Here is a 26104-nt window from a genome sequence, read left to right as displayed (position 1 = left end):
TTTCTGCTTCCAGTTTCTCACAGTAAATATTTCAATGGAATTCGAGAACTGAAAACCCAAGAAGGAAATGTTATACTCTTTGAAATATAAAAAAAAATGTACCATGTAGTTGAAATCTAAAATGACATAGGGGCTAAGCGGACAAATGGGACACCATAAGATAAATGGACGGGTCAAGAATGGACTCTTTTAGTACACATGGTCCTGTCTATTCTCTGAAAGGGGTACTCCGGTGGAAAACTTTTTTTTTTTGTAAATTTGCAGATTTGTACATCACTTCTATTAAAAAATCTTAATCCTTCCAGTACTTATTAGCTGCTGAATACTACAGAGGAAATTCTTTTCTTTTTGGAACACAGTGCTCTCTGTTGAATCACGAGCACAGTGCTCTCTGCTGACATCTCTGTCCATTTTAGCAACTGACCAGAGCAGCATATGTTTGCTATGGGGATTTTCTCCTACTCTGGACACTTCTTAAAGTGGACAGAGATGTCAGCAGAGAGCACTGTGCTCGTGATGTCAGCAGAGAGCTCTGTGTTCCAAAAAGAAAAGAATTTCCTCTGTAGTATTCAGCAGATTTTTTAATAGAAGTAATTTACAAATCTATTTATCTTTCTGGCACCAGTTGATAAAAAAAAAAAAAAAGGTTTCCACCGGAATACCCCTTTAAGTCCCATCTTGCATATGCCCAGCAATGATGTCTTGTAAGGTATCTCACAGCCAGTGCATACCTATATCTACCATCATAGAGAATGACTGTGCACCTGCTTAACATGAGAGGAGGGGGTCCTTTTTTTCAGTACTCACATTCCTTGCTCTTCTCGGGGAGTACTAACTCACATACCCCCCCCCCCCCCCCCCAGTAAAGATATCTTCTGAAGTTCCTAAACAAGGTCATACATGGAGGCAGGTGCTGCAGCTGGTATGGGCACCTGTGAGAAGTTAAAGGGGTACTCCACCGCCCCAGCGTTCGGAACATTTTGTTCTGGATGCGGGCTGTGGGGGTCGTGATGTCACGGCCACGCCCTCTCAATGCAAGTCTATGGGAGGGGGCATGGTGGCTGCCACGCCCCCTCCCATAGACTTGCATTGAGGGAGCGTGGCCGTGACATCACGACCCCCACACCCCGCACCCAGCGTTTGGAACAAAATGTTCCCAACGATGGGGCGGTGGAGTACCTCTTTAAGGCAAGACTCAGACTGATCTAGTGAGGAAGAAAAAGCAACAGTAAAATGCTTCCCTCTTCTTGGTACAAGTAATGCTAAAAGGAGGTGATAAACCTTTACAAGTCCTGGCTCTCCTATACCTACCTAAATGTTGGTATGTGAGGGCATGAAGCAGCAAGGCCTCCATTTTGGGTTTTGCTATAAGGCCCTCTCTGGTCTATGTACACCATTCAATATAAAGTGCACCCAGTTCAAATTTTCCCATAAATCGAAAGTACAATTATTACTTAGTTCACTAGTAAAATTTATTTTTAAAGATGAAGACAGATGACAGCTCACTGAGGGATCTGGTTACAGCTGCTGGCCATGAAAGTCAATGGAGAGGGAGAGGGGAGGAGGAAAAAGTAGCTGCAGAGAGAGATGCACAGACACATAGAAATGCTGCTGCTTCTAGTAAGTAGAAAAAATAGTTTGGATAGCGCTCACCTCCCCTATCCACGTGCAGTCAGTCCTCCTTCACTGTCTTGAAGATAAAGTATCCAAAGTAGTCACAGCACAGGTATAAAATGTCCTCTTTATGGTAATCCATTAAAATCCAAGAAATACAAGATAAGGTGCAATCCAACATGTTCAAGGTAAAAACTCCCCTTCTGACGCGTTTCTACCGTACCGGGCCTTAATCATAGATCTATATCTATCTATGATAGATCATCTTTCTATGATTAAGGCCCAGTAGGGTGGAAATGTGTCAGAGGGGGAGGTTTTTGCCTCGAACATGTTGGATTGCACCTTATCTTGTATTGCTTTAATGTTTTAATGGATTAACATAAAGGGGACATTTTATACCTGTGCTGTGACTGCTTCTAGTAAGTGTTCTATCTTACTCCAGTTCTGTATTCACAGCAACACTGTGTAGTACTGCTCTATAATGTCCTCCATGCTACTGCAGCTTCTTGGGAAGGGAAGAAGAGCAGTATCTATTGTTGTTTTTATGTGCTGTGTGTGGGAAACATCATAGCAGCTAACCTTTGCCCATTTTAGAACTGAGTGCAAGGAAACTGGACCTGGCCAGTGGCTAAAAGCAGAGAAGTAGAGGCCACAAACAGAAGACTGGTGCTCTATCTGGGTGAGAACACTTTCATAGTGATTCCTTAATTTGGCCTTCAGCCTTTTAAATCCAGTCCACAATCCACATAACTTTTTGTTACTATTGACCTTTTATTTTGTCTCGAGAACCTTAAAAAGCTTATTGATATCTCCGCTATAAATCAGTATGGAGCGTTGCTGTCATTAGTGCTAAAAGGAGAATGCTAATGTACACAAGTCCCACCGTCTTAGATGAAAGGTGCGCCAATCTCCCTGCACAAGTGTCTCTTTAGATAACTTCGTGGGAGATCTTCTATGACATTGATAAGTTGTTTGCGAGTGTAACTGGCAGGAGATATAAAAGTTAAGTACGTGGGAAAAATTCCTCTGGGAAGCTAATGTATAGTTATCTATCACTGCGTGTCATCCGACCGTCCAGGTTGTTTATAACAGTCTCACCTTTGGATGAGAACAGTCCGACTTAAATAGCTCAAGGTTCTTTATTTAGGAACACGGCATCCTTTTATTCTATTGGCATAAAGCATTAACTAAACCATATTTAGCCGTCATCTATCACTTGGATGTCTGTTGTGACATACTAAGTTAGTCTGTTATTTCTCGAACAGCTGCCATCACCTAGACATGGTCCATACACATACACCCGCAGGATGGTGGTAGGTAGTAGCCATTTTGTTTTCTGTTGTGATCATAAGAGGGGGTTGTCTACTCGTCTTGGAGGACCTATTCTGTCTAGCTTTGCACAGACAGTCCATTGATTTGAATCAGTACTGTGTAATTCTTTATTTCACCTGTGGTCGCAGTGCAGTTAAACTGTTAAGACAAGTCAAAAGTTGATTGTTGGGGTCACAGCAGGAGGACACTTAGTGACCAGTTTGTGGTCAAGGGACAAGGAATTGAAAGCAATATAAAAATGTGTCTATCACCATTGTTTCCATAGTTATAATTTTGGGTGCATTTTCCTTTTACCACCTTCCCAACATTTGATGTACATCTATGTCAAATTTCAGGTTAAGGTATATGGAGTATGGAGGCTGCTATCAGTTATGGCATCAGGATTGACTCTAGTGCTGGTCATTTGACCTTTCTAGATGTCGTGGTCAGTAGTGACCAATTCACCTATGCGGTTACATGACAGGGAGCTGTCAAGCCTTTCCCCGACCAATCATGTGGTGCCAACAGTCATGGCAGCCAGGGGTCTTCTAAGTGCCTTAGTGGCTGCCATGTTTAATCTTCTGTTACAGCCTGGCAGACAATAATAGTAGATCACAGATGTGACAGTACACTGCAATACACTTGTATTGTAGTGTGCTGTACAAGCGATTGAATGATTGCTTCTACAAATCCCCTAGGTAAGGTGTAAAAAAAAGATAAAAGAAAGTTTTTAAATATTAAATACTTTTTAGAAAGTATACAAATATTAAATACCCCACTAATAAAAATTATAATCCATCTCTTTTTCCCATTTTTTATTTAATGCATCTAGCAAAAATAAATAAATAAAATAATAATAATAATAATAAAAAAAAAAAAAAAAAAAAAAATATATATATATATATATATATATATATATATAGTATCATTGGGTATGTAAATGTCTGATGTATTATAATATAACATTATGTATTTTGCACAATGAACGCCAATACCATAATTAAAGGTTTTTTGTCTCCTCCAAAAATTTTGGAATAAAAAGTGATCAAAAAGTCCCATTTACCCCAATATGGTACCATTAAAAATTACAGCTCACTGTGAAAGAAACAAACCCTTACAGTAAATGAAAAATTTAAAAACAAGTTATAAGAGGTCAAATTATATAAATTCGGTACTGCTGTAATCTTACTGACCCACATGATCCACTTTGGAGTGCTGTGGACTATTTCTCTGAGCTTGCGGATTATACATCCTTCCATATGAAACCCGTCATCTAATTTTGTATTCCTAAAAATGACCGAAAACCATGATGGGAGCCCACATACCCCATTGTGAGCCAATGGGGTCCATCGGGCACCCGCGGCATCTTTTGTGCAATAGATCTGGTTATGGGTCATGGTGTAAAAAAAACCTAAAGAGCCTAAATAACAAAAATCTCATTCTACTGCCCTGACCAAACACTTGGCCTAAATCGATAGCACTAGGTATTGGCGGCCATTTTTGCACAGTAGCAACAATCCTAATATTTACTTTGATTTTGAAATAAAATACATAAAAAAATAAAATAAAATAAGAAAACCATTTAAAAAAATGATAAAACCTCATTCCTATAGAAAAAAAACTGAAAAAGAAGAGGACAGCGTGTATTACCCAAGGCACCAGAGTCCTGGCAAGGGCTGAGAAGGGATGGCTCTTCAAGATGGCTGCTCACCTGGTAGAAGAAAAATCACGCATATCACCCCACTGGGGTATCAATCTTCTTGTGGGAACAAACTGCCAAGCCCAAAGTTTCGATGGGAGAGGAAGGAATCTTCTCCCATGGAGTAGTGAAGAAAACAACAGAAAAAAAGAACCTTGTCTACGGGCGCTGCTCTTAGTTCCAAGGATACCAAGCCAGATGCTACAGGATAGTAAAAGTGCCTAGTAGCACTATGTTTATTGGTATTAAAATCCAATGACATGTTTTGGAGGCTCAGTCCTCCTTCCTCAGCTTGGCATCTGAGGAAGGAGGACTGAGCCTCCGAAACGCGTCATTGGATTTTAATGCCAATAAACATAGTGCTACTAGGCACTTTTACTATCCTGTAGCATCTGGCTTGGTATCCTTGGAACTAAGAGCAGCGCCCGTAGACAAGGTTCTTTTTTTCTGTTGTTTTCTTCAAAACCTCATTCCTGGCAGGGCACGTCTGAAACATGTTTTACATTCAGTAACAGACTAAAGGGCATTTTCTATACCATTGTGGTTTAACCTAGTTCTTTCGTACATTGAACATATAATAAAACTAGTGTTGTTATTATATCATCCTCATCAGAAATATCATAAGACTACAAGAACTGTAATTTCATGTGAGTCAACTGATTCATTCTACCGGCAGCCGTCATTTTTTCCTAACTAGTAAATGCCAGAAATATGCTTAGACAGGGCCGACTATTAGTAAGCAGTTTGTATAATAGTCTGCGTACGAGGGTGTAGTCTGAGATGAGCGCTCCGTAGACCTGAACTTCCCCTGTGTTTGATATGTATGATATTATATAGGCCTATTGATTATAAAATGGTCATAAAAATGATGTATGTGACCATTACTATTCATATTCCATATACCGTATTTTTCGCCCTATAGGACGCACTGGCGTATAAGACGCACCCAATTTATAGGTGCAAAATCTAAAAAATAAAGATTTTGAACCCAAGAGTGGTCTTCAACCTGCGGACCTCCAGATGTTACAAAACTACAACTCCCAACATGACCGGACAGCCGTTGGCAACATCGGGAGGTCCGCAGATTGAAGACCACTGCACAGGAGGTAATACTCACGTGTCCCCGCCGCTCCGGACCCGTCACCGCTGCCCTGGATGTCGCTCCATCGCTGTCACCGTGTCCCAGTAGCTCCGGAACGTCTCTGCTGCCGGCTGGGTATCCTCGCTCTCCATCGCCGCCATCAAGTCGTTACGCACGCCGACGCACGTACGCGACGACGTTATGACGAGGAAGGAGAGCGCCGGCCATACAGGGGAGCCCTGAACGGAGAAGACACCGAGGAGGCAGGTAAGGTCCCTCCCGGTGTCCTGTAAGCACTAACCTGGCTATTCAGTCGGGCTGTTCGGGACCGCCGTGGTGAAATCGCGGCGGTCCCGAACAGCCCGCCTGAACAGCTGGGTTAGTGTCACTTTCCCTTCAGACGCGGCGGTCAGCTTTGATCGCCGCGTCTGAAAGGTTAATACAGGGCATCACCGTGATCGGTGATGTCCTGTATTAGCCGCGGGTCCCGGCCGTTGATGGCCGCAGGGACCTCCGCGATAGGGGTGTATTCGCCGTATAAGACGCACCGACTTTTTCCCCCCAGTTTTGGGGAAGAAAAAGTGCGTCTTATACGGCGAAAAATACGGTAGTAATGTTCATGCCGCCGTAAAATTTTAATTGCCTCATAGCTGATCCATTACTCTGGAGCTGCAGATCATGACTGCCCCGTTGGGGAATTGTTTGCAGTAGTATATATATATATATATATTTTTTAAATATCCCTGACTTTAGCAATGTGGTGCGGATTATATATCCTGTGTGTTCAAACACAGTATTTCATAAAGGGGTTCTCCCGTGGCAAACTTTTTTTTTTTTTATCAACTGGTGCCAGAAAGTTAAAACAGATTTGTAAATTACTTCTAATAAAAAATCTTAATCCTTCCAGTACTTCCAGGGGCTGTATACTAAAGAGAAATCCAAAAAAGAATTGCATTTCCTGTGATGTCCTGACCACAGTGCTCTCTGCTGACCTCTTCTGTCCATTTTAGGATCTGTCCAGAGAAGAAAAAAATCGCCATAGCAAACATATTCTTCTCTGGACAGTTCCTAAAATGGACAGCAGAGGTCAGCAGAGAGCACTGTGGTCAGGACATCACAGGAAATGCATTTCTTTTTGGATTTCTCTTTATTATACAGCCCCTAAAACTGGAAGGATTAAGATTTTTTAATAGAAGTGATTTACAAATCTGTTTAACTTTTTGGCACCAGTTGATTAAAAAAAAAGTTTTCCACGGGAGTACTCCTTTAAGTATCTTATTCTAGCCTAGTTCTGTTCCTAGTCAGTCCAGTAGGCTAGTGCATAGTCATTGTTTCTGTATATTATAGTGGCTGTTGTTTCTTTCAGTTTCATCTAGTTGGGTTTGCTTCTTAGTTTAGTATTGCTCAGCCTTGCTTTTTATCTTTGGGTCCTAGAGTTCTCCTGATGTTTGTTTTAGGGTGAGTTATTCATTAGGGATATTTTCAGGGAAAGTTGAGTTGAGTCTTGTTCAGTGTTAGAGCCAGTGTTCAGGGATAGATCTAGGAAAAGATTTAGGAATAGAAAGTTAGGGTTAGTTTTTGTAGTCTCTTTCTATTCATCACCTGTCTGCTTTAATCCTTTTCTACCATTTTTATTGTTCATTTGTTGTCATCATCATTTGGTTTCTGTCATCTATTGGTGAGTTTCTATTCTTGTTATTTGTTACCTTCTTGCATAGTTATATGGTTTCATACATTAATTCTTGCAACTGTCTAGTTGTTACACAATTCAGCCCTTCTGTAAGTCATGGGGGTATCTGAGTACTAAAAGCCATAATTAGGACCCAGGAAAGGTTAATGCCATAGATTATGTGTAGTTCTGCCATCTTGTAACCAACTGGCAAGAATATAACCATGTGGGTACATACCGATGAGGCAGACCATGCATCTATTATGGAGCCCTTGAAACGAGAGGGCCAGGACCCGATTGGTCAAACCTTTTTTTTACTTTTGGTTGGTAATAATTTATTTAAGGCTCAAAACTTAAGGGCAACTGCATTGTTAGCAAATAGGGAAGTGATAATCAGCCTTTGACTCCCTAGCTGTTGCAAATCCAAAACTCCCATCAATCCCAGACAGCTATAGGTAGGCCCTGGAGCCTAAGGTTTAGAATTAACATACAGCCAATTGGCAAAAAAATTGCCTCTTTTTCCACACAAAATTAAAACTTAATGAAAGTGAGTCAACATATAAAAACCCAGCAAGGTCCTGTATAAATAGATTTGTATTTAACTACATATTCCTTGCCATTTGGCACATACGGTATGGACCACTTTGAGACCTAAGTGAAAAAAAGAAGTTCAGCACTTTCTTAGACAAAAATTTAAGTTCTTATTTATTTTAGCCTGGCTTATGATTAAGTGGGTTTCCACAAAATGCATCACGTCGCACTGTTTCTGTTTAAGATTCCATCATGTAGATGTTTTAGTGGTCTAAACTAAAGTAAGAAGATTTTTTTGCCTAGATTTCTTCTCTTCACTTGGATTAATCCACTGCACTTGTGGACTATCCGTGCACTCCTGACACTCCTTCGGAGCTGGCCTAGTTTGTTGTTTTGGGCTCTGTATACTCTTTAACACAGCATAGCTAATTATTAAAACATGATGCAGTGCCCCAACATGTTTCACCACACAAGGTGGCTTCCTCAGGGGAAGTGGGGGCAATGAACACCCCTGAGAACACCACCTTATAAGGTGAAACATGCTGGGGTGCACTGCAGCCTACTTTAATAATCAGCTAAGCTCCTGTTAAAAAGTATACTGTAAGAGTTAATAATTGCCAAATGGCAACGAATATATCTTTCGTAAAAATCTATTAAAGGACCTTGATGAGTTTTTATATGTTGGTTCAGTTTATAAAAAAAAAGTTTTAATTTTGGTTTTTACACATAAGGCAATTTTTTGACCAAATGATAATGTATTAACTCTAAACAATTGTTTTACCATCGTGGCTAAGAAAGTCCCTTTGTCTCATTTGAGAAGACAAGTACTACAAACTAGTTGAGTACAGCTATTGTGTGAATTTGGTTGTTTGACCTCCTCAAAGAAGAGAATTACCGTATATCCCAACCCACAAAGACATCAGACTATATCAGAGGCTGGGTATAAGGTAAGTCATGCTCCCCGGTGTCCACTATGGTAATAACTTGTGCTTCACACTTTTGACTCATGTAATGAAGTTCAATGAAAATAAGACAACTTGTCTCCAGACCTATAATAGGGGATACTGACTAGTAATACCGTATAACATCATTCTGAGGGTGGCTGTTTTTTTTTTTTTTTTTTTATATGAAGAGGATTTAGGATTTCTGAGAATGTATTCTAATATACAGTTCAATTTACAGGAATGTTCACCTATTGTCAATATATATATATATATATATATATATATATCAATGTATATTGTGCATGTATGTGTGTGTATATACGTTCCAGCGCAACTTTCAAACAGCTGGAGATATTTCGATTAAACTTGGTCACATGTTACTCATATGTCAACTAAAAAAGTTAAAGGGGTACTCCGATGAAAACATCCAAGGATAGGGGATAAGATGTCTAATCGTGGGGGTGCCACCGCTGGGGACCCTCGCGATCTCTGCTGTGGCATCCCTGTCATTCGGTGCATGGAGCGAACACCACTCCGTGTCCGATGACTGGCGAATATGTCCCCCACGCTCCCTCCATTTATGTTTATGGGAGGAGGCATGACAGTTACGTGCTAGCCATCACACCCCCTCCCATAGACATGAATAGAGGGGGCGTGGCATGATGTCATGAACGCGGAAGCTCCAAGCTTGGTGCTGCCGGCCTGGAGATCATGTGGATCCCCTGTGGCGGGACCCCCGCGGTTGGACATCTTATTTCCTATTCTTTGAATAGGGGATAAGATGTTTTCAGCGGAATACCCCTTTAAATTAACCATACCCTCCCCCATTTGCGAGGGTCGGCGTTTTTGTCTAAAGTTCCATTCAGGTCTATGGATCTTTCAGTACCATTACTCCACAAGCTCCACTCTTTATCTCCTAGACAATGTATCGGTCCAGCTTGCTAGCCACACCCCCCCTCAAGCTATGCCCATTCCCACAAGCCACACCTTTCAAATTTTTTGCCCTTTTTTGTTTTTTGCCCAATACACCCGCATTACAGTTCCTTCAACCACTATCTCTGTACCACAGCACATTCTCACCTTACTCCACAAGATCCGCATCTCCAGGTAAATGTGCCCATACAGCTTGCAAGCCCCACCCCCTTCCACAAGCAAAGCCCCTTCAAAGCCACACCCCCTTCTATTCTGCCTACAATCTCTTCATTAAAGCTCAGCCCCATCTGAGGACAGGATAGGAAAACAGATTTCAGTACATGATATGAGGACGGTGTATGAGGACAGAATATGAGGTAGGGATATGTGGATGACATATGAGGAAAGGATCTGAGGTCGGGATATGAGGACAAGGACATCATTGTTGCATTTTTCCTCCCACAAGGTTTAGGTGGAAGACCGGGCAATGCCGGGTGCTCTGATAGTATACTTTACGACATAGGTTCACAAACCAGTCCTCAAGGCCATCAACAGCCAGGATTGGAATGTTACTGTGGTGTCCCCGTATAGGACCTGGTCCTGTCCCTGTCTAAAGTCCCCTCAGCCAGAGTACCTCCATTTCCAAAGGGCTCTCCTGCAGGGCTTACCCCTTGTCGCCTCATATAGATTGTGTGGATATATTGTTTAATGTATAGGAAATATAAGCATATAGGACCTTTCCCAGGTTATGTGATTTACAGTTGTGATCTATAATTGTTTATGGACCTTACTGGGTCATGTGATGTACCCAGAGTTCACTGGGTTCAGGACTTACAGGTTTGCTGACCAATGAGCTTAGTCCAGCCCTCTATCATATAAAGGGCTGTAGTCTGTAAATTCGCTCTCTTGAGACCTGGACACTAAAGAAGCACAATCAGCACGACTTACGGTAATTCAATTCATCTAGGCCCAAGCCTGAAAGAACCAGCAGCCACTAAAACCGTGAGTTAACAAGCTCAACCTATCAAATCCTGTGTGACTACTACCAGCTAAAATCTTATAATTAGTAGCACAGTGGCCTGCATAAAAAAGCTCATTATTTCAAGTCCCAGCAATACCTGTGAGGAACCTGCATCCCGGTTCTCTCTGAAAGACTGCATAATTGTAAAGACTGTTGCATATCAGTTAAAGTTTTCCGGATACTTCATAAAATCTGCTGTGGACATTCCATTTATTATCCCTGCCCTTTGTGGGCCGGTTGGTGGCAGGAACATTACTATTAAGCAAACCTCACCCTGGCGTCACGACAACTAAGGGTTAATACCACCAGACCCTTCATTCACCATTGCAACACCCCAGACACCACATTACCCTGTTCTATACCAATAGAGTAACTAAAAAAAAACTGGAATGTTGGTGGTACTCGAGGACCTTGTTGGGGACCACTGGTCTATGAGATACAGTATACATTCAGATCAATACAGTGATCGGGATTGAGGTTGAAAACCCGGGAGAAGTAAGAGTAAAAAAAGAATTGTCTGGGTGACCAGGTGACTGAGAAGCCTCCACATAACAGCTAGTATGGCCGCCAGAGCAGGAGCCTCTCAATTACTTGTCTCAGAAAGTGAATTGAAGACAAATCTGAAGGAAAAACTTCCAGTGATCCAGTAAACAAGGATCTAAATCAATGCTTTGCCTGGAATCACTTTTTTTTTTACTACCTGCATCCTGATATTTTTACATTTTAATAGCTGTCCAGGGAAAAAAGACTTCATGTGAAGGGGCAGCTGCCAACCATCGCCATACCGAAATCCCGGATATTCCCAAATGAACAATATTCGCATCACCTGATACTTGGAGATATGGCCGTGGGCAGAAATGATCCTATTGTCGTAGAGTTTTGATGGCCGGGAAAAATTATTTTGTTTTTAGGGATTTTGTGCATTGCTAAATTATTTCAGAGGAAATGATGAATGTTTTGGAATTCCAAGTGTAGCATTATGATAAAATATGCTGAAAATAGACATCCTTCCTCTGCGCTTTATAAATAGGAAGACCAGCATTGGTAGACATCTGCATATCGTGTAGTCTAACAAATTGGTTCATGTTGGGTAAAAAGACAGCTTATCTGTCTATCTATCTATCTAACTATCGTATATCTATCTATTGTATATCTATCTATCTATCTATCTCATATCCATCTATCGTATATCTATCTATCTCATATCTATCTATTGTATATCTATCTGATATCGTAAATCTATCTATCTCATATCTATCTCATATCTATCTATCTATCTATCTCATATCTATCTATCTATCTCATATCTATCTATCTATCTCATATCTATCTATCATCTATCTCATATCTATCTATCTCATATGTAAGAAAAGAAAATGGCAGCAGCACACTTGGTCAACAAAATGGAGGCTCTTAGCGCACTTTTTGATCAAAACGTGTCCCCCATCCACCACGCGAATTTCAGTTTTTTTTATCTATCTCATATCTATCTATCTCATATCTATCTATCTATCATCTATCTATCATCTATCTATCTCATATATATCTCATATCTATCTATCTATATATCTCTCTCATATCTATCTATCTCATATCTATCTCATATCTATCTATATATCTATCTCATATCTCTCATATCTATCTCATATCTATCTATCTCATATCTATCTCATATCTATCTATATATCTATCTCATATCTATCTATCTATCTATCTATCTCATAGCTATCTATCTCATATCTATCTATCCCATATCTATCTATCTATCTCATATCTATCTATCTCATATCTATCTATCTATCTCATATCTATCTATCTCATATCTATCTATCTCATATCTATCAATCTATCTCATATCTATCCCATATCTATCTAATATCCATCTATCTATCTCATATCTATCTATCTCATATCTATCTATTTATCTCATATCTATCTATCTCATATCTATCTATCTATATATCTATCTCATATCTATCTATCTATCTATCTATCTATCTCATATCTATCTATCCCATATCTATCTATCTATTTATCTCATATCTATCTATCTCATATCTATCCCATATCTATCTAATATCCATCTAGCTATCTCATATCTATCTATCTCATATCTATCTATCTATCTATCTATCTATCTCATATCTATCTATCTATCTATCTATCTCATATCTATCTATCTATCTCATATCTATCTATCTCATATCTATCTATCTATCTCATATCTATATATCTCATATCTATCTATCTATATATCTATCTCATATCTATCTATCTCATATCTATCTATCTATTTCATATCTATCTATCTCATATCTATCTTTCTGTCAGTTTATACAAGGACAAATGATAAAAATAGTTATTGTGTCATTTTTGTTCCTTTTTTGACCATTTGTCATTTTTCTCATACAGAACTTTTGTATATTTCCCATGTGCAAATAATTAAAGAGAAAGTTCTGGTAAGACATATAGATGATGTATTACTTGTATGAGTCTCCTCAACCCCAAACATCTGAATGAATGAAAAACACTTGTCTCAGAGATGAGGGAAGTTTCTTGACTTTTAAACATTTTTGAAATTTCCTTAAGAAATGCTGTCACTGCAATATAAAAGTATTGAGGATAAACTTTTTGTATAGTGGAGCGGAGCCTTTGCCATACACACCTCAGTAATAGTGGTCTATAGGGGGCTGTATACCATGTCTATGACCTAACTCTTCCTACAGCGCCTCTCCTGGTATACTGATGTTCCACACCATCGACTGCATCATGGAGATGGTCCTGACCAGTCTATATGTGCTACGCCATGTGCTTTCTTTTAGTAACTTTTGGCCATGTTATACAGTTAGAATACAACCTATACATTGTGCACTATTGTGTTGTTATATTTAATAATGCCATATTTATGTTGGTGTAAACCCCCAATTCAAATCTCTGACCCAGTACACACCTGACTCCATACATGATGATGATCCTCAACACTGAAGTCTATTAGATCCTAATATGTAAAGTTGTATGAAAAAAATGATTGCAGTGCAGTACTGTGCACAATAATCATTTTTCTAATCATTTCTTTCATTTTCAATTAATTTTCGAAATATCTGTCAGTAGTGGCCATTGTCTGAATTCACGCTCGTTACGGTCACACCCTTGCGCTCCATCTCCAATGCGAGGTCCTGTGTAATGTGATTCTACAGAGCTGGGTCTCGCGCCTGGTATTGGTGCTCGAGAGATGAAGTACGAAGCTCTGTCTCCTAATGCACAGTTATCAGCAACTCGGAGCATGGGTGATGGTGTTGAAGATTTCACTAATTTCGAAAAAATGATTATTGTGCACAGTGCTGCACTGTAATCATTTTTTATAAACAGTAACTTTACAGGTACAATTAAATGCACCCACTGGAGCACCAATCTTGTGGTCTGGTTGGTGCTGGATGCCCCAAGGCAAATGCCTAGGTATGATATTGTATTCCTTTTATATATAGGATACAATGCTGCTGTATTGCCATTTCATGCTAACAAATGACCATACCAATCATGCGCATAATGCTACCTTGACAAAAAATTATTGATAATTTTAATAATAATTTTTTTATTAAATCATTTTTAATATATATATTTTTTTTTACATAATTTCTTTAACAGATGGAATCACACGGACATGGACTTTGAACACGAGAAATGTCTGTATCTTGTGAATGTGGTAAGTCATAAATCGCTTACTTGTTGTCTTTTACATGGCTAGAATTTTTACAGTATTTCCTGTTGTATCACACGGCTTCTTTTCTAGACTAAGATAGATCTAAGTTCTGTGATGTGTTCTTTGGAAGAAGTTCATTTGAAGACAAAATACATCCGAAATGTTCTTATACTAGAAAATCCCGATATCTATAATAATAAAATATATTTTAAAAGGGTATTCCGGGTTTTTACATTTTATCCCCTATCCAAAGGACAGGGGATAAGATGTATGATCACAGAGGTCCCGCCGCTGGGGACCCTCCGCAATCTCGGTGCAGCCCCCGGCATTCTGTGCTGGGCAGTGCTTCCAAAACGGAGATGTGACGTCACAATCACACCCTCTAGTGACATCATGCCATGTCCCCTCCATTCATGTCTATGGGAGGGGGTGTGACGGCCGTCACACCTCCTCCGATGGACATGAATGGAGGGGGCGTGGCATGACATCACGTCCCCGTCTCGGTGCAGCCCCCGGCATTCTGTGCTGGGCAGTGCTTTCAAAACGGAGATGTGACGTCACGATCACGCCCCCTAGTGACATCATGCCACACCCCCTCCATTCATGTCTATGGGAGGGGGTATAACGGCCGTCACACCCCCTCCCATGGACATGAATGGAGGGGGCATGGCATGACGTCACGTCCCCATCTCGGTGCAGCCCCCGGCATTCTGTGCTGGGCAGTGCTTCCAAAACGGAGATGTGACGTCACGATCACGCCCCCTAGTGACATCATGCCACACCCCCTCCATTCATGTCTATGAGAGGGGGTGTGACGGCCGTCACACCCCCTCCCATGGCCATGAATGGAGGGGGCGTGGCATGATGTCACATCCCCGTTTCGGAAGCAGCTCCCGACACCAAGATTGCGGTGGGACCCCTGTGATCATACATCTTATAAGATGTATAAACCCGGAATACCCCTTTAAAAGTACAAAAAAAAAAATACATTTTAAAAATGTACCGGTAGGTGGACCTGAGGAAGTTTTCAGTATACGAAATGCATTGTCCTTGAGATAAAGCCTCTTTTAGATAACACATTTAGCGTTTCTATCATGGTCTATCGCGGCGAACTACGCTATAGAAGAGTCAGCTTCTAGACCTAATATTGGTTTGGGAACGGGGTGCAATCTTGTTCCCATATTCTATGCATACATTTCTTTAGAGCATAAAGTTTACGATCATTGGAGGTTCAGAAGGGCCATGGTGCAAATACCCAAGCATCTTGTCCATGGGGCCTCCACTTTAGAATGACGGACAGCAGGGTCTCTGGTTATTTGGGTATGATATAGTTGACAATAGACCTGGGAGAAAGGGGCAGGGTCAAGCACAGGTAGGTGGAGTTTGGGAATTTGGGGGCATTCCTGGGTGGTCTCTGGGGTGTGGCTTAAAAGGAAAATATTTCCATTACACATTTTTTGGGGGGTGGTTGTTGTTTTTAACCCTTATAATTTTTTTCTGCATAATATCCTTTTTTTTTATATTCATCCAAACTTAGAAACATTTGGGAAAAATAAGGACATGTGTATTAAAGGAGAGAAAACCCATACATAATGTGTTACCAAGAGACCCCCCCCCCCCCAATCCTTATTCTAGCCATGGTTGTCTTTGAGATATATTTAGACTAATGTTCGTGAAACCAGACTCTTACTTATGAGCTACTGGAGTGAATACAGCTTAACTGCAATACCGCAAACAACCTGTATACAGGTATGGCGCTGTTTCAAGAAAAAATCTGCCATGATTTTCTAAAAATGGACATTCATTCTGATTCTTTGCCACATACAGTCATGGCCGTAAATATTGGCGCCCTGAAATTTTTCGAGAAAATTAAGTATTTCTCACCGAAAAGGATTGCAGTAACACATGTTTTGCTATACACATGTTTATTCCCTTTGTGTGTATTGGAACTATTCCAAAAAAGGGAGGAAAAAAAGCAAATTGGACATAATCTCACACCAAACTCCAAAAATGGTCTGGACAAAATTATTGGCACCCTTAACTTAATATTTGGCTGCACACCCTTTGGAAAAATAACTGAAATCAGTGGCTTCCTATAACCATCAATAAGCTTCTTACACCTCTCAGCCGGAATGTTGGACCACTCTTCCTTTACAAACTGCTCCAGGTCTCTCTTATTGGAAGGCGCCTTTTCCCAACAGCAATTTTAAGATCTCTCCACAGGTGTTCAATGGGATTTAGATCTGGACTTATTGCTGCCACTTCAGAACTCTCCAGCGCTTTGTTGCCATCCATTTCTGGGGGCTTTTTGACGTATGTTTGGGTTCATTGTCCTGCTGGAAGACCCAAGATCTCGGACGCAAACCCAGCTTTCTGACACTGGACTGTACAGTGCGACCCAAAATCCATTGGAAATCCACAGATTTCATGATGCCTTGTACACATTCAAGGCACCCAGTGCCAGAGGCAGCAAAACAACCCCAAAACATCATTGACCCTCCACCATATTTCACTGTAGGTACTGTGTTCTTTTCTATGTAGGCCTCATTCCATTTTCAGTAAACAGTAGAATGATGTGATTTACCAAAAAGCTCTATCTTGGTCTCATCTGTCCACAATAAGTTTTCCCAGAAGGATTTTGGCTTACTCAAGTTCATTTTGGCAAAATGTAGTCTTGCTTTTTTATATCTCTATGTCAGCAGTGGGGTCCTCCTGGGTCTCCTGCCATAGCGTTTCATTTCATTTAAATGTTGACGGATAGTTCGCGCTGACACTGATGCTCTCTGAGCCTGCATGACAGCTTGAATATCTTTGGAACTTGTTTGGGGCTGCTTATCTACCATCCAGACTATCCTGCGTTGACACCTTTCATCAATTTTTCTCTTCCGTCCACACCCAGGGAGATTATCCATGGGTTGCCATGGGTTGCAAACTTCTTGATAATGTTGCGCACTGTGGACAAAGGCAAATCTAGATCTCTGGAGATGGACTTGTAACCTCGAGATTGTTGATATTTTTCCACAATTTTGGTTCTCAACTCCTCAGACAGTTCTCTTCTCCTCTTTCTGTTGTCCATGCTTAGTGCGGCACACACATACACACAATGCAAAGACTAAGTGAACTTCTCTCCTTTTTATCTGCTTTCAGGTGGGATTTTTATATTGCCCACACCTGTTACTTGTCCCAGGTGAGTTTAAAGGAGCATCACATGCTTGAAACAATCTTATTTTTCCACAATTTTGAAATCGTGCCAATAATTTTGTCCAGCCCATTTTTGGAGTTTGGTGACATTATGTCCAATTTGCTTTTTTTCTTCCCTTTTTTGGTTTAGTTCCAATACACACAAAGGGAATAAACATGTGTATAGCAAAACATGTGTTACTGCAATTCTTTTCTGTGAGAAATACTTCATTCTCTTGAAAAAATTCAGGGGTGCCAACATTTACGGCCATGACTGTATCAGACAATTTTTACATCAATTTTTATAAAATGTAAAAAAATATAAATAAGTTAGTTATGTGCTGCGGGATGGTGTCCCACTATATAAGTGCAACACCACCCACTGAGAGGCCCATAGAGAGGATCACTTAATAAGAGCATAAAATGATATCACAAGTTTAAATTTGATAACCTATGAGTTATATAGCACAATGCGCTTTATACATGATATTGTTACATATATATATATATATATATATATATATATATATATATATATATGTCATGAGGCCCTTTACAGTAAACATGAATTAGCTATGTATACACCATTTATAGGTCATTGTGCACTTTATACTCTTTTTATATGGCACTATGCACTTTACGACATGATATGAGGTAGGTGAATATACATTAACTGCATTTTTCTCTAACTCTGCTGCCTATATAATGGCGGATACTTCACTATATATAAATAGCCGTCTTGCAGAGTTTAGGTATAATTGCCCATAAAGGGGTGAGTTGGCATAAATTACCTCTAGTCAGTAATGCACATAGGAAAAAGGTTTCTTTGATGTATAATGATTTATAATAATGTGACTGGTGTCTTTTTTATCATTGATTGAACCATTGTATGTCCTGAGATCCTCCATTTACTTATTCATTTATTTATGTATTTCTTTATTTATGTCTCAATGTATGTATTCATTTATTTGTTTATTTATGAATTTTAAATAGCATTTTGTGCGTGCGGTACTGGGTATTTTTATATTCATGATCGTTAATAAAATTCACTTTGGATTGAATAGAATTTTGTGTAATGCCTTAATAAATTACTATAAGAGTATTATTGGTGTACATGCATTACTTTTCCTGTATAATACTTTTTTATTGTTTCTTGGTATAGCCTTCTTGTGTAGGTTTATATCATTCTTAGGGTGGCACTTACCGTGTTTTTCGCCATATAAGACGCTCCGGCATATAAGACGCACCCAATTTTAAAGGAGGAAAATCTAGAATACAATGTAAAGTATAGGACAGTGATCTTCAACCAGCGGACCTCCAGATGTTGCAAAACTACAACTCCCAGCATGCCAGGAATTGTAGTTTTGCAACATCTGGAGGTCCGCAGGTTGAAGACCACTGGTATAGGAGGTAATACTCACGTGTCCCCGCCGCTCCGGACCCGTCACCGCTCGTCACCGCTGCCCTGGATGTCGCCCTCCATCGCTGTCGCCGCGTCCCCGGGGTGTCTCCGTCGCTCCGGAACGTCTCTGCTGCCCTGTATCCTCGCTCTCCATTGCCGCCATCACGTTGCTACGCACGCCGCTCCTATTGGATGACGGGATGGCGTGCGCGACGACGTGATGACGACAAAGGAGAGCGCCGACCATGCAGGGGATCACGGAACGGAGCAGACACCGAGGAGGCCGGTAAGGTCCCTCCCGGTGCAGCCGGGTTAGTGTCACTTTCACTTCAGACGCGGTGATCAGCTTTGATAGCCGCGTCTGAAGGGTTAATACAGGGCATCACCGCGTTCGGTGATGTCCTGTATTAGCCGCTGGTCCCGGCCGTTGATGGCCGCAGGGACCGCCGCGATAGGACAGGGTTTTAATGTGTATTCGCTGTATAAGAAGCACCAACTTTTCCCCCCCAGTTTTGGGGAAGAATAAGTGCATCTTATACGGCGAAAAATACGGTACATTTCCTGATTTTACCAATTGAAATGTTGTTAAAGGGGTATTCCTGGATTTTTTGAATGTGAAACAGGGGCAGCAAAGTTAGTCTAGTTACTGATATTTTTCAACCGGTGTTTAGTGGCTGTTATCGAATTTCTTTGTGTTTCTTCTCCCCGTAAGTTCATTTTCTTTAGCCTACTAAATGAGTGCTGTCTCGGACCTTTCCCAGCTTGCTGTGCGGCCCAAAACAATACATCACAAGTCAGGTGCTGAAAGGGGGATTGGCTGCTTCATCTGTTGTGTGGAAAGCCAGCCACCTAATGACATTACCTGTGCACATGTGCGTTCATTCATCATCCCACAGATCCACAGCTTGTGTGTTAGGTGATGTCAGACAAGTCATGTGATCAAAGAGAGCGTGGCTGTGCTGCAATCAGTGGGGCGACTGATGTGTGGGAGGGAAATAAGTCTCTTCCCACCTTGAAACAAAGGATCCTGGGGATTGAAGTCTGAGGGAGGCCATCAAAAGGATAGGGGATAACATGTCTGATCGTGGGGGTCTGGCCGCTGGGGATCCCCACTATCTCTGCTGCGGCACCCCAGACATCTGGTGCACAGAGCGAATGCCTCCTCCATTAATGTCTATGGGATTAGGCGGGAAGGCTGTGTACTAGCCATCACACCCCCTCCCATAGACATGAATGGAGGAAGCATGGTGTGACGTCCCCGGCCCGGATATCAGACATGTTATCCCCAATCCTTTGGATAGGGGATAACATGTATAGGGGCGGAGTACCCCTTTAAGTATGTTAGATACCCTGTTTTTATGCTTGTTAAGAATCCACAAAAATGGTGGCCACCTTGGTGTCACATGGACTGTTATCATGAAACCGACCCAGAAGTGTAACCTAAAGCCCCCACATATCATACTAATTATAATACTGGTGACCTAATGTGGCCAAGGGGGGCATTGATTCTCTCTGGTACCAGGTCCTATCTGTGACTGCATCATCTGCACTTCCTATCATTGTTGGACTTGGGCCCTCCAGAACAAGTGATTCTCCCACCTTCCATCTATGTGAGACACGTACATGTCCCCCAAGATATCATTTTTGTTATTCTCATTGTTTGTCAATAAGATCTAATAGATCGGCATCCGGTTTGTAAATCATCCAATGAGAAACAGATCATAGACTCTTGGCTTCAAAGTCATTCCCAAGTAGAGTTGTCTTCTATTGGACCTTTGAGGCCTATCATATTGTCAGAGCCTGGGCCCTCTGGAGGATCTTCTGGTGGGCCTGTCCAACCCTCCCTCAAGTTCTAGATCTGATATGTCTGTATGTATACCCATACCAATGTGGGTTTCCTAAACCAGACAATTCCTTAAAATAGAGCTTAGACTTTTGTTGTCGAAAAGTGGTGCCCACTGTCACTTTCTGAGGAGACCTCAATATCAATGCCGGATGGCTCAGTTCTGCAGGGTGAAGTCTTATCCGTTCTGCTTTGTTCCCATGTATCCCGTTCTCCTCATGTTTGATGAAATACTGTATATGACATTACATCATGTGAATGGATTCCTTCTGCATTCTATTGTTGATTTGCTCCTGCGCTATCTCAGACCTCTCTGCAGATACTGTATGTATGGATTCCTGTCAATGGAAATGTATGGCTTGTGTATTTCCTTTAACCATTTCTGCCTGGAACTCATGGAAATTGTTTCACCTTTTGCACATGTCGTATAATGTGCGGTATGAGAATGTTTTAAAGATACAGCATCTCTCATAGACCGTGGTGCTATCTGACTTACTTTGTGATGAAAGTGCCTTAGGGGAACCCAAGTGGGTACATGTACTTTACAGCAGGGTAGAATGGCAAAGCCCCTTTTTTTGGTTATTGACCTTTACTAATATTATTATATAACACGTTTGTAACCTTAGGATGGCCATCAATATCATACAGGTGGGGCTCCAGCTCCTTGCATGCTCACTGCATGCGTACAGGACGGCGGCCTCTCCATTGTTTACATTCGGTAGCCTGCTGGGTGTTGTAGCTCCATATTGATGGATAGGCCATCATTATTAAAGTGATTGTCCCACCAACAAACACTTAAGCCCTATCCAAAGTATAGTGTATGATTGATGGGAGTCCAATCACCCTCATCACCCTCAAGATTGGTACCAAGTCTCCCTTCAAAATGGAATGGTGTTCACTGCCCCTCCATTCACTAGTCCATGGGACTGTCAAGCTGAGTACAGTGTTTGGCTATCTCTAGCAGTCCCATTGAGTATGGGATAGACACAAACCGTTTCCTTGTACCTGCTGAAGATAAGCATCCCCAGACGATTATGCTACCCCCACCATGTTTCACTGTGGGGATGGTGTGCTCAGGGTGATGGGCAGTGTTGAGTTTTCACCACACATAGTGTTTTGGTCTCATCTGACCAGAGAACCTTCTGCCACATATTCGTTGTGTGTCCTCCATGACTGGTGGCATTTCTTGCGGTACCCTTTAACAATGATTTTTTTCTTGCTACTCTTCCAAAGGGACCAGATTTGTGGAGGACACAACTAATATTTGTCCTGTGGACAGATTCTCCCACCTCAGCTGTTGATCTTTTTCAGCTCCTCCAGAGTTACCATAGGCCTGTTGGTTGCTTCTTTGATTCATTTTTTCCTTGCCCAGTTTGTCAGTTTAGTGAATAGCCTTGTCTTGGTAGGTTTGCAGTTGTGCTATATTCTTTTCATTTTGGCTGATGATGGATTTTATGGTTCTTCATGAGATGTTCAAAGCTCGGGATATTTTTCAGAACCTTAGCTTGCTTTGTACTTCTTCAAAACTTTTATCCCTGACCTGTTTGGTGAGCTCCTTGGTCTTTATGGTGCTGTTTGTTCAGTAATGCTCTCTAACAAACGCTGAGGCCTTCACAGCACAGGTGTATTTGTACTGAGATTAAATTGGAACCAATTTACTAATCATGTGACTTGTGAAGGCAATTGGCCCCACCAGATCTTTGTCTAGGGGTTTCACAGTACAAGGAGTGGATAGGGAATACATATGCACTCAACACTTTTCTGATTTTTATTTGTATATAGGTGCATTCCTTTTAGTTTTCACTACTTTATGTGTTCATACTAGGGGCAAGGTATAAACTGATATGCTTCAAGTTCCAATGGAAGAAAAGTGCTATAGAAATGTCTGTTGTTGTTGTTGATACACTCCAATGTTCATACAAAGAGCAAAATATAACTGTACACATGATGTGCTATTTATGCCTACTCCTAGTGTTTATACTAGGGGCAGGGTATAACGGATACACAACTTGCACTAATTATGCATACTTCTAGTGTTCATACATTGGACATTGAATAACTCATACACAAGAGGTACTAGTTATGTCGACTCCTATTGTTCATACTAGAGGCACTGTATAACTGTTACACAAGGTATTTACAGCATGCCTTCTCCTAATGTTCATACTAGGGGCTAGGTATCACTAATGCACCACTTGCACTAGCTATGCATACTCCTAGTGTTCATCCTAGAGAAAAAGGTATAACTGATACATAAAGTGCGCTGGTTATGCCTATTACTAGTGTTTATACTAGAGGAATGGTATAAGTAACAGACAAGGTGCACTAGTAATGTGTGGTGCACCACCGGGTGTATGGCGGGATCACAGATGTAGCGGTTTAGGTTGGTGGGATCAGATGGTATTAACCCCGGGGGCTGGATGGTATTAACCCCTAGTGTTCGTGACGCCAGTGTGGTTTTCGGGTTCCATAAGCCTGATTCTCCGCTATCCCATTGGCTAGCAGTGAAATGAGAGTCCACAACCAATTATGGTTAAATGGAGGCTTTACTGAGTAGAAGACAGATGGAATTATCTTCACAGCTAAGGCCAGAATTCCCAGAGAGGTGGCCAGGACCCAGAGGACCTCACAGCTTGCTGGACCAATATACTTGTAATAAACTTGACTTGTAATTAGACATGACTTGACTATGTGCAGGACTTGACTAGTTTCAGTGACAGCAGACATAGACTTGAGACTTACTGGAGAGACGGTAGCTTTGTGGCCTCCAGATGCTGATCACTTGCACTGAGATCTCTGGTGGTTGCTGCCTCAGCAAAGACTTAGATGGAATCTGTTCTGCTTGCAGCAGAAGAGCTGGTAGCAAAGAGAGAATTGTAATGGCAGCCCCTTTATATAGTGGGGGGCTGGACAAAAGCCCATTGGTCAAGCTGTGGGTCATAGGTTAAGCTGGTGCTCTCTGGGACAACATGTGACAACAAATCATGTGACTGCATAACATAACATGGGACAGACTTACACACAGGTCCTTGAGACCTCCACTAGGTCCTCTATACTACTTATACATAGGAATCCTGTCGAGGCATTAAAGTGATACACACACCTTTTTTGAAACCAACAGGGGGAGTCCCTGCAGGGGAGCCCCCAGGTCACTGAGGGACTCAACCTGACAGGGCCTAAAGGTAGTACAGAACCATGTCCTGTACTGGGACATCACAAATGCCTAATCCTTGTGTTCATACGAGAGGAATGGTATAAGTGACACACAAGATGCACTAGTTATGCCTTCTGCTAGTGTTCATACTAGTTGAATCGAATATATATATTTTTAGGGGGAATTTGAAGAGGGTTTTATTGTCCTCGCACACTGGAGTTCCTGTCTGTAAATATGCAGGAAGGCAGCCATATCCTAAAACTGAAAATCTTATCATCAATATTTATACAATATATGTAGCTTTAAACTACTTTTCCTGTTCAAAAAATATGTTTTCAATGAAAATAGAATTTCTGGCTCAGAACGGAGAATAGTTCAGCTCTCATGTATGGTGAATTTTAAGTAAATGTGATTTTAATGAATCTTGGGATGTGCTGGTTCCAGTTTTTACATCTCTAGCTATAAGATCCCACGTCAGCGTGCAACATTGTTGTGACAAGCTCGGTTTAAGGTTTTATGTATTATGATTTGCAGAAACCGTAAGAAGGACTATCCGACCTCCACTGGCTGCACAATATCACCCTATGATACTAAAACAGTTCTTATTCCTTTTCTATATATAGTGTGTAGACTCCAACCCGCGTGTTAATAAAATGCTGATCCTGCATTCACCAAATGATGTTGTGCTGAGGGCGCAACACCCGTATAGGCTTGTAGGCTCACTCCTCATGGGTCAGCTGCCTCTTGATCCATAAAAAAGCCTGTATACACAGGTCGGCATAAGTGTGCAAAATAAAAGACAATAAAAGATATTTTGATGGTGCTTCTCCCCATATGAATACCCAGTCCACAGATGTAGAAAGTTGCTAATGTAATGTAATGTTACTAATGTATTGAAAACTGTACCAAGCAATGCATTTCGAGTCTAAACTAGACTCCTCATCAGGTAAGTGCATTTCCTGATGAAGAGTCATGTGCAGACTCAAAACATGTTGTGTGGTGTGGTTAGGGCTAGCATTAGGCTTAGTCTTAGGCCCAGGAAAAGGGTTAAGCTTAGGCTTAGGGTTATGGCTTAATATAGGCTTAGGGATACAGTTAGGGCTAATGCTAGTGTTAGGATTCAGTTAAGGATAGGGCTAGAAATAAGGCTAGGGTTTGGGCTAGGGTTAGGACTAGAGATACGGTTAGGGCTAGGGTTATGTCTAGAGTTAAGTCTAGGGTTAGGATTTGGGCTAAGGTTAGGCTTAGGGTTAAGTTAGGGTGAGGTTTAGGCCAAGTGTTATGGTTTGCGAGAGGTTTAAGGTTAGGGCTAGGGTTAGGGTTATGATTAGGGATAGAACTAGTGTTAGGGCATGCCAATCCAATATATCATTAAGATGGGTGGGGATATAGTTTGTAGGATCTGTATCAGAGCTAGACCAATGTAATTTTTGTAATATCTCTTTGACTACATTTACATCCCAGAAGTACGCTGCACTCTCACCTAAAGCCAGCTGTTTGTGTATTACCATCTGCACCTGCTCAGTAAAGACAGTTATCTGTAACCTGATGTCGGTGTGTTCATTTACACCCCTTGTCTGGCCCAGGAGAAGCTGTACCCAACCTTGGACTGTGTATAGGATAACAGTGCCCTGGCGTCACAAAGTAATTAGGTATTCTTACTAACACCCCGTGAACACCACAATTGTATTGGGTTTATTGAACTCAATGGTCACAGCATGGGTTACGCCACGTTAAATGTCGGCATTCCTTTCTGCCAATGTATTCCCTGAATAGCTACGTAGATGTGAATATAGCCTTAGTGCTAAATTATTTCAACCTCCTTTTAATTAAGGGGATTATACTGATATTTATATATATATATATATATATATATATATATATATATATATTCCATATGGGTATTTGTTTTTAGTAGTGGTTTTATACACCTTTATCTTATCTTTCCTGTTATTTTCATAGTTTTTATTATTATTCGAGTGACACACAGTAGACATAGGAAACAGTGAGCGATATCCACATTCACTGAGGGTTTTTCCCCAG

General features: G+C 41.1%; 1 protein-coding gene across 5 annotated transcripts in view; it reads left to right on the top strand.

Annotated features, from left to right (window-relative positions):
* Nucleotides 1-26104, top strand: part of CCND2 (cyclin D2) — a 648494-nt gene that overhangs the window by 468438 nt on the left and 153952 nt on the right. For all 5 annotated transcript variants that reach the window (XM_056517253.1, XM_056517257.1, XM_056517256.1 and 2 more), the window contains one exon: nt 14428-14485. In XM_056517253.1, coding sequence (XP_056373228.1) covers nt 14444-14485 — 42 coding nt within the window. In that variant the 5' untranslated portion in view covers nt 14428-14443. The remainder of the gene's footprint in view (nt 1-14427; nt 14486-26104) is intronic.

This window comes from Hyla sarda, chromosome 4 (genome assembly GCF_029499605.1).
Source record: "Hyla sarda isolate aHylSar1 chromosome 4, aHylSar1.hap1, whole genome shotgun sequence".
Taxonomy (NCBI): Eukaryota; Metazoa; Chordata; class Amphibia; order Anura; family Hylidae; genus Hyla; species Hyla sarda.
This window is presented reverse-complemented; position numbering and strand designations above follow the sequence as displayed.